The sequence below is a fragment of the Elephantulus edwardii genome, unplaced genomic scaffold (genome assembly GCF_000299155.1).
Source record: "Elephantulus edwardii isolate Elephantulus edwardi_28Jun2011 unplaced genomic scaffold, EleEdw1.0 scaffold00101, whole genome shotgun sequence".
NCBI lineage: Eukaryota > Metazoa > Chordata > Mammalia > Macroscelidea > Macroscelididae > Elephantulus > Elephantulus edwardii.
Window position 1 is genome coordinate 9,660,768 of NW_006399851.1, and position 14,195 is coordinate 9,674,962.

Here is a 14,195-nt window from a genome sequence, read left to right on the forward strand (position 1 = left end):
TGTAGTGCTCTGTCCTGTATATATTTATAAATGTATATATGTGTATAATGTACATATATTTATAAACATATGTTTGTGTATATATGTATATATACATACCATCTGATTTCTTCTAAACCAAAACAAAATGTACTGCTGTTGAGTAGGTTCTAACTCATGACGACCCTTCTTTTGAGTTTTTGAGGCTGTAAATCTTTATGGAGGGGACTGTCCATCTTTCTTCTTTAGAACTGCTGATTTGAACCACATACTTTTGGATTGGCAGCATAAATCCTTACCACTAAGCCACCGGAGCTCCTAGTGTATGGTAAATTAAAATCTGAACTCTTGTGACATTTTCCCCTGCTGTAGGGGTGGAACTGTTGCCCTCTTACATGAAAAAAAAGTAGTCTATGGGTTATTATATATTTGTATAAAATGATATAAATATTTTAAAAAACACCTTCCACAGTAAGGTTTTTGACTGATGTACTGATTCAATTCCAGTCATATTCTTTTACCCATTTTATTTATTTTTTTCATTCTAGTTGAAATGATTCAATCATTAAAAATCACTAGCCCTGTTTAATTCACACACCCTTAAAATAGGCACTTGTGTTTTCCTGATTCGTTGTTAAACAAATTTAAGAGCAGTGTGTCTTTCAACTTAGGACTTGTGAGTTTTCAGAACTTGTGACCCTTCGGGCCAAATCTCCAATTTAGAGGGAGAAAGTTGTTTTTTAAATTATGTAGGGTGCTCTGGTGGTGTGGTCCATGGTGAGTTGTAGTGCTAACCAAAAGGCTTTGCTTCTGTGTGTATTTGAACCCACCAGCAGTTCAGCGAGAAAAGAAGGGCAGTCTCCTCCCATGGCCGTGAATCACACAGACTGGAGGCTTTGAGATACAAGCCAAAAGTAAGCAGATACTCTGAAAATAAGACATCTTCATTTTACCCTATTTGAGTTAAAAAGAAAATATCAGTTTTCAGCATAAAATTTAACTGCCCAGAATGTGGATTTTAACAGCATAATTGGGATGAGTGTTTTGAGGCATTAATTTGCCTAAATTGTGTTGTGTTTTAGCATACTGCCATATTAGCATTGTGAAGTGTGCGTTGAATAGTTCCCGTCAATTATGTTTGGCTGTGAACGGATCCAGGGGTACCTTTTGTTCTAAATGACTATTTCCTAAAATGCCTTTGCAGAGAGGCAGTGAAACACTTTTCAGATTTGGAATGTTTAAAGACCTGCTCTTGCCAGTGGCTGATTTTCAAGCCAGCGCAAATGTTTATAGGAAATCATAAAACTAAACAAAGTTGAGAAATATCTATTGCTCTTGCTCCATTGCCCTGGCCAGGAGATGTTCTTAGCTCTGCCACTGCCCCTGCTAGTTCACAGGTCACAGAGCTGAGCTAGCCACTTGACCATATGTCTTAAGATGAAGAGTTAAATGCTTGTGTACATAGATAATGGTGGTGGTAATGTTATGTGCCATTCAGTCAGAGAAGACATTCCTGTGGGTTTTCAGAGGTAGTAAATAGCACAGGAAGGGATTGTCCGTCTTTCTCCCATGGAGCAGCTAGTGGATTTGAACCATGTGCCTTCAGGATGGCAGTGAAGCTCCTTACCAATAGACCACCACAGCCCCCTAGGTAATGGTATTCCCCTTAATTTGAGTGTGGAATATTATTATAAACACTAAAACAATTTTGAAACTCTAGACAAATCCTAGATTCTTCTGATTGAATTGTAGAAAATAAAATCTTTTAAAAGGCTCTTTTTAAAAACAAACAAACAAACAAACAAACAAACAAACAACAACAAACTCTAAAAGAAAGCTGCTAAATAGTAACTGTAGTGCTCTGTCCTGTAGGACAGAGTGGAATTGTTCATAGGGCTTCCAAATGGTGTCTTGTCTTCAGAGTATCTGCTAACTTTTGTCTCAAAGCCTCCAGTTTGACTCACTCACTGCTGTCTTTTCCAAAGGTGCCTGTACATGAGCAGATTGCCACATCTTTGTCTTACAGAGGGACAAGTTGATTTGCTTTGCTTTTGATTAGCAGCCCAATGCTCAATCCACTGCACAACTAGGGCTCCATGAAGCATGGTAAAAGGAGGAGAGGATACACCTTGTACACACCAAGAGTTTGCAGGTGGGAGGAGGAGTGTGATCTTTTTCCCAGTGGAGTGTGTGTGTTTTCAGAGCGCTCCTTTTGCTCTGGAGTCTTGAGTGATGCAAATGGCTAATACATCCTTCTGCTGAGAGAGTGGGGGTTTGAGTCCACCCCAAGGTGCCTTGAAAGAAGGGCCTGGCAATCTACTTCTGAGAAAGTCCCCATGGGGAGCCCTATGGTGCAGGGCTCCTCTGACACACTGAGGGCTACAGGGGGTCAGGGTCCTTTTAATGGCAGCTAGTTGGTCTGTTTCCTTTTGTCATGAGTTTAACCAGACAAAGAAAGCTCTTCATTAGTTTGGCCTTTTTTTTTTTGTCGTAGTGGTGGTGGTGATTATTGTAGTTGTTATGTGTCATCGAGTAGGAACTAACCCATGGATGACCCTCCAGTGGGTTTTCTGAGACGTGGGAGGAGATTGTCCTTCTTTCTCCCGTGGAGCAGCTGGTGGATTTGAACTGTGTGCTTTTGTTTTGGTAGCACAAGTCAGCTCTGATTTGTACTGACCTTACATGTAACAGAAGGAAATGTGGACGGGTCTTCCATGTCCCTCACCATCTTTTCCATATTTGATTCCATTGTGGCAACCCCTGTCCCCCTGTCATTCCCTGTCCCTGAGGGTCTTTCTTATTCTCACCGAGCATGATATCTTCCCAGGTATTGATTTCACCCAATGACATGTCCAGAGTTAGTGGGCTGACATCTCTCCAGCCTCACTTCTAAGGAGCATTTTGGTATCTCGTCAGAAGCTGACTTACTCCTTGTCCTGGGGTGGTGGCTCATTTAGCTGTTGCTTGGATCCAGCTTAGAGCTCACTCTCCAGCAGGTTTTCAGAGGCTGTAAATTGCGTGGGAGGAGCTTGCCCATCATCCCCTCCTCTCCTTACCTCTAGGCCAACCAAGCTCCCTGATGTATTTGACAGTCCCAGGTTTTGAGAGTGAGTTTCCCTCTAAGTCTCCTTTGGGTGCTGAGGCCCTTGGCAACTAGCTTTGTGGAACTGCAGTATTTTGCAGGGCATGTGGTGGTGATGTCACAATTCTGTAAGCTGCTTTGGGACACTTTGCTTTGCCTTTCCCTCTACTTCTTTCTGTCCTTCTCATGATCTCACCCTGCCTTTGTTTTGCCATTTGAAGAGTAACTGAAGACCTGCTGGAGGTCTTGCCAGGGAAATCTGATTGCAAAATAGACTACTTTTGTTGTTCCTGCTGCCACAGAGTTTTAACACAAATTACCTCCTGCAAACAGGCAGAAGGCCACTGTGGGCAGACCACTCATCAGCACATCCTTGCTCCAGGAGTCCCCTGTGGCCCCCAGAATAATGAGGCCGTCTTTATGTAAATAGGTACAATTGTTTATATTTCCTCAGCTCCTAAGGGGTTCACAGTTTTTATCTTGAAGGCCAGCCAGTTCTTTCTGAGTTGAAGGAGGGGTCACACTGTGCTGAAAAGCTGCCCCACACCCACTGGAGAAAACTGGAGCTGTAGAGCCTCTGGTTGTTGCAGTCAAACGCCTCTGTCTTCAAGGTGCAGGAGATTCCTAGCAAAACAGAGAGATGTCCAATGAAATATTTTGGGAAACCATGGAGTTGAGTGCATCTTGAGGCTAATTTAGAAAAAGGAAGTGAGCTGAGGTCGGCGTGTGGGGAATGCAAACATTGTCCTGAATTGATTAGTTTTACCCTAGTCTGGAAGCACCTCAGCCAGATTGGCACTGGGCAGTCCTGAGAGCCTGGCATGTGAGTAAGTCTGTCTGGAAAGTTCGAGGCCACTTGCCAGGCCACAGTGGGGCAGGGTGCTGAGTACATAAGAGGGCATAATCATGCTTGAAAAGGGGGAAAAAATGATAACTTAGATGTAGAATCATTTGGCAACTTTTACGTTCCTGTAAATTCCTGTTCACTAAAAAACCCTCAAACTCACCTGCTGACGAGTTGGTTCCAAGTCACGGTGAGCCTGCACTGGGCTTCCAAGGATGTAAATTTTTATGGAAAGAGACTGCTCATCTTTCTTCTTCAGAGTTTCTGAGGGATTCAAACTGTCAGTCTTTCAGTTGGCAGCCCAGTACATTATGTACTGTGCCACCCAGTGGTTAAAAAAGAAAAAAAAAGGCTCTGCTATTAACGGAAAAGTTGGAAGTTTGAATCCACCTAGAGGTACCTCAGAATAAAGGTGCGGTTACAGCACATAACAACATCTTCCAGAAAACAATAAGCCATGCAAACCCTGTAGAGGTCTACTCTGACATACAGGGGATCACCATGAGTTAGGCCAACTTCACAGTAGCTGGTTTTGTTGGTTTTTTAAAATTTTTTTAAAGATGTTACTACCTCTTCTCTTTATCCTGTTGGTGGTAGTTGAGTTTTTGTTTTGTTTTTAAAACTCTTCATGGTCCCAGACTTTTAGCTCCTTGCAGTAGATTCTTGATTATTTAGAGAGGGACCATCCAACACTAGAGAAACATCAGGAAGCAGAGTTTCTGTTCCTGGGTGAGTACTGCCATTCCTTTCAGCCTGTGCTGGGAGTAGAGGGAGGAGGCATCTTGCAGGAGCCTTCCGTCTGCCACCAGATGTCTCTGTCGCCCAGGCTTCTGGCATCCAGAGGCAAGCTGAAAGCTGGGCGAGCCCCAGGCTGGATCTTAAGGAGGACCTTGTGGTACAGCCCTAACTTCAGTAGTGCAGCAGAAACAACCGAGGGGGTGGGCTTATGGGTGGGGGAACAGAGGGATCCTGCTTTCCTTTCTGTGCCTCCTAGTCATTCCTCTCCCTGCACTAATGCTAGAAATCTGAGAAGTATCCAAGGGCGTGCACACAACAGATTAAATGTCAGGAGTGTGGGCCAAGGGAGTGGTGGACCCTGGCTGACCTCTGTCTTTTTCTCTCAGGTGGCTCCTAGTGTCCTTAGAATGCTAGGGTCAGCTCAGAAATGCCACCAAGCCCTGTGTCCCCAGGCAAGCTGCAAAGGGCAAGGTGCACTTACTGAAGATGCATAGAAAACACTGATTACCTTGCCTTTGGTATAAATCACTTTCAGAGCAAAGGTAGTACAAGTGTTTTGGGATTGGCGGCTAACCTTGAGGTTGATGGTTCCAACCCACATAGTGGCTCCAAGAGGGAAGGCAAACAATCTGCTTCCGTAAAGATTATGTCCTAGAAAACCCTATCAGAAGCAACTTCTACTCTGTGACATAGTGGTTTGCCAGGGGTCACACTTTGCTTGAGCAGTGGGCTTGCTTTTGTTTGTTAAATCATGATTTTAAAAGTTGGGTTTCCTTTAAAAAAAAAATCATTGTGGGGTCAACTGGTAAATTAACTAGGGAAATGATAAATATATCCTGGATAGTAGGGCATTGTGTGCCTAATCTCGGAAGGAAGACATGATGGAGCCCCCTCCCCTAATCAAATTTAATCACAAAGATAATTCAGGGAGAGAATGTCAGTCATATTAATTGCTTTGATAAATTTAGCATCTGCCCCAGTCCAGCTGGTCTGATCTGAGCACAGTGGTTTTAGAATTGTTCTCCCACACCTTTATCTTAGTAAATGATAGATAACCTCTTTTTCCTTTCTTTTCTTTTTAATCGACTTTCTTTTATAGAACAATTTTAGGTTTATAAAAAAATTTGCGCACAGAATATAGCATATATCCCACAGAATATATCCTCTCCCTGAAGACACAGTTGTTTGTTCTGTGTCATCAAGTCAGAACTGACTCATAGCTGACTCTCCAGTGGGTTTTCAGAAGCTGTAATTACAAAGGACAAGGTTGTTCATCTTTCTCCTTCAGACAAGTTGGTGGATTTGAACCATGTGCCTTTGAGTTGGCAGAACAATTTCATATTCCCTAGGCTATTAGAGCATCCTTTTTTCCCCAGTTAAAACACCTTATTTTTTTTGTGTTGTATTTACTACATCTGATAAGCCAATTGTTGTTAGAGTTATGCACCGTTGAGTCAGAACTGACTCATCCAGTAGCTGACCCTCCTGTAGATTTTCAGAGGCTGTAAATCACACAGGAGGAGATTGTCCATCTTCCTCCTGTGGATCAGCTGGTTGATTTGAACAGTGTACCTTAGGGTTTGCAGCTCAACTTTTAACACTCAGCAGTGGTATATTGGGAGCTCTGGTGGCCTCGTGTCAAGAAGCTGTGCTGAAATCCCAAAGGCACACAGTTTGAGGCCACCAGCTGCTCTGCTGGAAAAGGGTGGACAGTCTCCTCCCAAGCAGTTAACTGCCTCTGAAAACCCACCAGAGGGTCAGCTATGAGTTGGTTGCCACTCTATGGTACACAACAACAAGAAAAGTGGTACATTATTGTTAGAGAAAGCCCACAGTTCCCATTAGGGTTGGTCTTTTTGTTGTCTGGTTCTGTGGATTTTGACAAATGTACCATGCCCTATGTCTACCATCACAGTATCTTAAAGAGAGTCACTGCCCTAAAAATGTTCTGGGCTTCCCCTACTTGTCCTCCTCCCGTCATTGAATCTCTGACAAATGCTGGTCTTTTCTCTTGTCTCTATGGTTTTGTCTTTTTCAGACTGTTGCACAGTTGAGCGCATATACTATGTCACTTTTTTCTTTTGCTAAGATAGACATTTAAGGACCCGCCATGTCTTCCCATGGCTTGATAAGTTGTTCTTCTTACTTCTGAATAATACTGCATTGTATAGATATACAGGAGCCCAACTCACGCGGGCGTTAAATCATTTGGGTGCTGTCTGAAGGACTGTCAGTTCAAATCCACCAGCAGCTACAGAGGAGAGAGACGGAACGCCTGTGGGCCAGTACTGTTCTGTTCTCCAGGGTCACTGTGAGAATCTGTTTGATGGAAATGGATTTTGCTTTTAAACGGGTGTGGATTTTAAATCCACCTTTTAAAGGGTGTCATGGTTGTATCCACTTAGGGGCAAGTGGGAATAAAATGTCTACAAATGTGTGTATATAGGTTTTTACTTCCACATGTATTTGTAATTATCAAATGATCTGGCATATAACATCTTCCCTGTTATATCTTCACTGTTCCCAGCTGCCTTTTTGCTTTCAGAGAAGAAGTGTGGTGTGTTGTATGATGTCACAGATTAGCACACAAAACTATTGTTTTAAAGAGCAAGTAGTAACCAGTGGGCACCCAGTCAACTGTGACCTGTGGCAGCTCTGTGTGTGTTAGAGTAGACATGTGCATGCACAAGGTTTTCAGTGGCTGTTTTTTTCAAAAGTATGTCACCAGGCCTTTTTTCCAAGGCTCTTCTGTGTGAACTGGAACTTCCAGCCTTCCAGCTGGCAAGTGACTGCCTTAATCATTTGCACCACCCGTAAAGGCTTAGAAGAACCAAGTGAATATTTACAGAGAGCCCTGCTCGTCTCTGCGTGTGTTCAGTTGCATTTCCTGACCATAGCCTTAACAGACTTGGGAACTTTTAGAAACGAAAGACTGGGTTATAAAATGACAATCTTGTCAATGAATGCATGGGTTGTACCTGAAAAAACCAAAGAGCACCTTTGATACAGAACAACCTGCAGCAGAAGCTAATTCAAAGTGAGTCACACTCAACATCTCCTCATCTTCAACAGCGACACCTCTCCTTCATGTATGATTGATCTCATTACAAAAAGATAAAAAAGATATATCCTAAAAGCATCTTCATCTCTCCCCATCTACCACTATGCGTCACACAGGAGAAAAAAAAGTCTTTAAAAATTAGGATGGGTTTTCTGAAAACATTGGTGTTGAGGTCCAGCAATTGCATCTTCAGAAAGCAGAGCATAATGCTGTATGATTTTTTTTTTTAACAGCTTACAGAGCAAGGCGAAGAAGTGATTCAGGTGTCCCAAGAAGATCAGAACACCAATAAACAATACTTTTACCGGAAAGAGCAAAACCACTCACTCATAGCAAGACCATATTCTCTGAGCATCCGAAACACTACCAGCTCCAACACGGGGATGTACCTGTGTACTCTGTGGGATCCAGAGGGGCAGAGAAACCAAAGTGGCTCTGTGACCCTCACAGTGATAGGTGAGTGAGCAGCTGCAGTGATATTCTTTTAAAGTGATGCTCTTGCAAAAACGTGTGTGCCGCCAAGGTCCTAAAGTCCGCCATCACATCTGGGGTTGTGCTGCAAGGATACCTTAACTTTCCTAAGATAGCTTTAAAAATGCCTTATGCTTTTTCTTTGCCTAACACGTGTTAGCTGTTAGCGTCTCAAGCTTAAAATGACTACCATGTCTTCTTGGAGCTCCTGATTGTATGCAATCTCTACTTTCTCCTTCTAGGTCACATCCTAACTCTTGCTATTATCAGATGACCTTGGGGTGGGGGGGAATCATTTATTCACTCTAAACCTCGGGCGTCTGAAAGAAAGCTGACCTAAGATAATATTCCTATATTCAAAAAGAATATAATTAGGATTTCACTGTTTGGAGGGCACGGTCTTTGGGATTGTTAATTGGCATTCAGATATGCTCTGTCCATATATAATGTGTAATGTCATAGGCTGTATTTGTTTATGAATAATATACACTTTGCACATCATTCGGTCTCCAGTCCTTCACCTGCTTGCCCTGTGTTTTTCACACTTGGTGCACCTGACACACCACATATGGGTTTGTTTACCTTCTGTCTCCCCCCATGGAGAGCCAGAACCTTCTCTGTTTTGTTCTCAGCTATTTTCTGGCACATAGTAGACACTCAATGCATATTATTTAAATGAATGAAAGATGAGAGCAACACTGAAGGAGAAAACAGAGAAGGATCACATCCTGAGGGAAGTGTGAAGGAAATAAGCAGAACTCGTGATTATTTTCTGTTCTTTTCATTGTGGGAAGGTAATAGTAGGCTACGCGGTCAGGCTCTAAATTTCCTTATATCTAGCTCAGATGTTAACTCTTTCAGTCAGTTGGACTGCAACCTTGGAAAAAATCACTCATTGCCTTTAAGCCTGTTCTTCTATCTCTAAAGTGAGAATAATAGCTTTGAAATATATTTGCTCTGTAGGTTAGATGAGATAGTGCACTATTGCTTGCTGCAATATCTGGAGAACACCATAAATATTTGGTAGTATTTTAGTTATCCCGTGGTTCTATAATAGAAATACCACAAGGGGGTAGCTTTGATGAATAGAAATATATTCTCTTATAGTTCAAGAGGGTAGAAATTAAAAGTCAGGCTTTCTCTCTCTTTGTCTGTTTCCACTCTAGGGGAAGGTTCTTCTCACCAGTCTTGCCCTGGGTCTAGGAGGTTCACACTCTGCTCCTAGCTCTTTCTTGGTGGTCACAGGTTGTTTTGGTCTCTACTTGTTAATTTAATCTCTTTTATATTTCACAAGAGATTGACTCATGATATACAGTCTAATCCTGTGGACTGTGTCCTGCCTCATTAACTTAACTGCCATCAATTCTGCCTTATTAACCTCACAGAAGTTAGTGTTTACATTGCATAGGATAATTACATCAGATCACACAACAGAGGATAATTTCATGACACTGAGAAGCATGGCCTAGTCAAGCTGACACAATATTTTTAATGGGCATGATTCTATCCCTTACAAGTACCATGAGAGAAGTAGCTTGATATCTTTTTTGGACCACAGTTTGGAATCACAGACGTTCATGAGAAGCCACCACTAGAATGCGGCACGGTGTTTTGCAAGGCTCTGTCATCCTCTGCATTTCACTCTGCTCGTGCCTGGCCCTTCACGTAGATTTGGTGAACAGACTACAGTGAAATCTAAACACACACACACACACACACACACACACACCCCTTGGCACAGTCTATGTAGGTAGGGAGAAGCTGCCATTTCTGCATCTCCTCTCATGCCTGCTTCCCTCAGTACGGCAGTCACAGCCTTAGCATCCCCTCAGAGAGCTCTTTTGTGTACCTTTCAATAAGACCAAGGCAGTTCAGCTGACCTATTTCATAGCCCCCAAACCTTTCTGGGGACAAATAGAATTTTATACACCACCACTGAAAATGAAGATAGCCACTAATTTACAAATGGTGGCTCATCTGATGTAGAGACGAGGTTGAAATGCCTGACAACTAAAGTGGAGGCATCGGGTAAGAAGGCTGCATTTGACACCTGGCTCTGCCACCTCGCTTTGTCCCTTCAGTTCGGGTTCTCCATCTGTAAAATGGGGATGCTCATGCCTGATTCTGATGGGGGTTGTGAGCACTACAGGGAAATGCAGCAGTCACAGCCGCCTGCTCTTGGCTGGACTCAGGTGGACACGGGGTAACCTGCTGCTCTTTCCGTTATCCTCTTTGGGAGGCATCCACTGACAGACACATAAGACTTTAAAAGTAGAAGCAAAGCTGTTTTTGCTTTCAGTCTTGGTAGGAAAGTCCTGCTAAATGGCTTAATGTGTTGCTTTTTTATTTTTTCTTTAAGGATGCCGCAAGGAACACAAAGAAGACAATTTTAAGAAATATAGAGCTGAGATTTTGCTCCTGTTGGCTCTGGTTGTTTTCTACTTAACACTCATCATTTTCACTTGTGTAAGTATCTTTTTTACAAACATCCATTCTTATTAAGCGTTGACCCGGGGCACTCCCCTAGATGTGTTTTCTGGATAGTAGAATCACTTAATCATAGTGAGAGATGTAACTCTCTGAATTCTGGGCTTCTGGAAGCTGCCTGGACTAAGTGAATCATTCTTAGCAGCACCCTGGAATATTTGCAGTGTATTTTTCCTCATCTGCCTCTCCAGAGTGTATGAGGGAAGTTTGAGACTTGCTAAACTTGTAAAGCATCCCATCCAGTCGATTCCAGCTCTTGGAAACCCTGCAGGTCAGAGTAAAACTGCACCAAGTTTTCCAGGTCTACCAGTCTACAAAAACAGACCGCCACCTTTCTCTCCATCAGAGCAAAAATTGGTTCAACAGTGGGCTCAAACTGCTGATATTTTGGTTAGCATCTGAGTGCTTAACCACTGTGCCATTGAGGCTCTGGAGAAGTGCTAAAGGATTCTATTAAAGCATCCTTGTTGTTATAAGGGGCAAAAGCATAACAGTCCACCTTGCAGGGCAGATGCACTGTTCCTTCTGAGGGTTCGAAGTTCTCTTTGCTTGTGTAGGAAGTGAATAAGCCAGGGCACGCGAGGGTTGTTCCAGTCTCCTTTGTCTGCCCTGCAACTGCTTTCTCTTAGGGGTTTCCCCTTATATTAGTGGTACTTCTTCCCACTTCTTAAGTATTTATCCCAAAGGTGGAAAACAACCCCAGATCTCCATATCCAGATGACTATGAGGGGGTAAACAAGCTTTGGCACGTACATGTAATGCAGTCTTGAAGTGAAATGAAGCTCAGGTACATGCTGAGAGCTGGATGAGCTTTGAAAGTGCTATGCTGAGTGAAATAATCCACTCACAAAAGATGAATACTGGATGATTCCACTTGGAAATACCTAGAAGGGGCAAGTTTAGAGAGTTAAGAATTTATTAGAAGTTACGAGGAGCTGGAGAAGGAGGTAATGAGAAAACTTGGAAATGGATGATAGTTGTGCAAACAGTGTATATAATTACTATCATTAGATTGTTCATGTTATATGAAATTTTGCTTCGCCTGTTGGTTTTGCAATGCTAACCTTTTAATGTTAGGCAGTTTGAATCTGCTAGTGGTTCAGAGGAGGCATGATGGGCAATCTCCACCCCTGCAATTTACAGTCTCAGACTATCTGCTGTCGGATCAGCTGTGAGTCAGTTTCAGCTCGAAGGGAATGTGAGAGAAAGAAATTTTAAAAAGATGTATTTCTGCCCTCAAGGAGCTTATAGTTTGGCCATTAGGGTTGTTTGCACACAGGAAGATAATTAGAACTCAAAACATTGTTGTCAAGTCAGAACCAACTTGTTGCTGACCCTCCAGCCATTTCTGAAGTTGTAAATAGCACTGAAGAGATTCCCCTATTTCTCTCTTGGAGTCACTGGTGGATTAAAACCGTCAGGGAGGAGCAGCACAACTCCCTACAGACTATGCCAGCAAAGTGCCCTGCTTGTAACTATCATTCACTACATTTTTTTCAAGAAATGAGTACTTTAGTTGTTTGGGGTTTTGTATGTTTGTTTGTTTGCAAATACCAGCCTCTTGACACTGGATCTTTAGAAGATCTTGGGTGGTAGGGCTTGGCATATCCCTGCTTTCTAACCTCCTGAGTCTTCTAGTGGGAGGTTAGAGTTCCAAGTGAAACAGTGCCCGTGGCAGGGAGTGGGGTGGTGACTGACAAGAGACCTCTCAGAGGGAGTTGTCTACCCAGCTCCAGCTGAATGGAGTTGAACTGCAGCTGTGACCATTGATGCTTCCCTCACCACCCCCCCAGTTCTTCACTTCTCAACTTGCCTCTCTTATTTTGTTTAAATTTTCAGAAATTTGCACGACTACAGAGTATTTTTCCAGATGTGTCCAAACCTGTTATGGAAGGAGCTTTCCTTCCAGTCTCCTCCTCAAACAAGCATCTGGGGCCAGTGTTTCTTCAGAAGACAGAACTGGTGTAAGGAAGAATTCCATAGGTTGATTTTCCTAGAACCAGCTGTTCTGTTGGTGCACTTGTCTTCCAAAGCAGACAAGAGAAAAATGGACCCCTCGTTGAAGATGGCATCCTTCCTACGAAGCTCTTTGCCTGACTGACACATCTGAGGGTGGGTCCCTCCTCACTTTCTGCACGTGAAACTTGACCACCATAACATGACCACATCGTTTGAAGCCAGCTTCACAGTGTTCTTCACTGCTGCTGCTTCATGACTACCAGCTAGTGGGTTGGATTTTTTTTTTTTTAGCTATCTGGTCGACCTCTTGGAACCGTTTTCAGTCATACAAAGCTATATGGGGAGATGCTATTGGAAAAAGGGTCTTGAGAAATTTAAGTGCCCATAACTGGCCCCATGACAGACTCCTGAGGACAGCTGTCTTCTTCCACATCTGGGAAGCATCACTTTGAATCCACAGTGTTTGTTGTGTCAGCCCAGATGTCTTCTGTCTGAGAGAAATGGACAGGCCAAGCTGTGAGGCAGTGGGAAATATTTGGCAAATAATTTCCTGGTGTGAAGGCCCTGTGGTTACTAAGAAGTAGTATGTGTACGTGGAAATAACAGGTCAATGAACTATTTCCAACTGGGCCTTTTCATCTGGGAAGGACATTTATAAAAAAGCAATAAAGAAGAGTGCCACATTTATTTTTATATATCTGTGTAGTTGTCAAAGAAGGAGCTGTGTTTTTTCTCCTTTTGAAATATACATCAATAACTAGATATCATTGTTCAGTGACAAAAACTCAGAGTTATCGAGATTAAGAAGTCAGAAACTGACAGTAGGACTCAAATTCTCTGGCCTGATAGCAGATATAGAACTGATCATGCAGTCTGGGGTCTGGTCCCCCTCACCCCGCTGCCTGGCTGCACAAACTTGGACAAAATCTTCACAGTTTCTACATTCCCTGATGTCAGTCAACCTGAAGGTTGTTGTGTGGGCTGACTGAAACTGTATTTGTGACAGTGTTTCGGAAAAGTATAAAGCACTATGCAAAATTGAAACTGCGTTCAATCATTTTTCTTGTTCTTGCCATAATGTTTGGGGAATTGAGAAAATGCCTTTCATTTTTCATGTCTTCTGCCACTATAAATGTGGAAGACTCCAAAGATAATCCTTATTGTCTCTTCTGTATTTGTTCCTTTGGGGAAATGAGGAGGCAATTTCAACGGTCTGTTCTTGGAGCCAAAAGGACCTTTAGACACGTGTGCGCAGGAGCCACTGGCCGTGGGGGAGACAAGAATTCGTCATGTGTGTTGCATTGGTCTTTTGGAAACTTCTGAGTTTCTCTTATTGACACTTGGCCTTCTTCCATCTTGCTCTTCAGAGAGACTACATCCCTCCCCTCCAGTGGTGTGTGCCTCGCCTACACTAATGTCAGAGAGCACAGGGTGGGGAGAGTGCCAAGTTGATTTAGTGGTTTGGCTCTTGCTCAGAGCTTTCATGTTATTAAATGCATGCCGATGAATAGGGGAGGTTTCTCTTACATTTAAAAGTACTCATAATGCCTTGGGATGAACACTCAGATATCTAT

The 14,195-nt window shown here is 42.9% G+C and overlaps 1 protein-coding gene across 1 annotated transcript in view; it reads left to right on the forward strand.

Moving 5' to 3' along the window:
* Window positions 1–12,630, forward strand: part of CD83 (CD83 molecule) — a 24,205-nt gene extending 11,575 nt beyond the window's left edge. The window contains exons 3-5 of the mRNA XM_006891637.1: window positions 7,938–8,160; window positions 10,535–10,641; window positions 12,502–12,630. Coding sequence (XP_006891699.1) covers window positions 7,938–8,160; window positions 10,535–10,641; window positions 12,502–12,630 — 459 coding nt within the window. The remainder of the gene's footprint in view (window positions 1–7,937; window positions 8,161–10,534; window positions 10,642–12,501) is intronic.
* The last annotated feature ends 1,565 nt before the right edge of the window (window positions 12,631–14,195 follow it).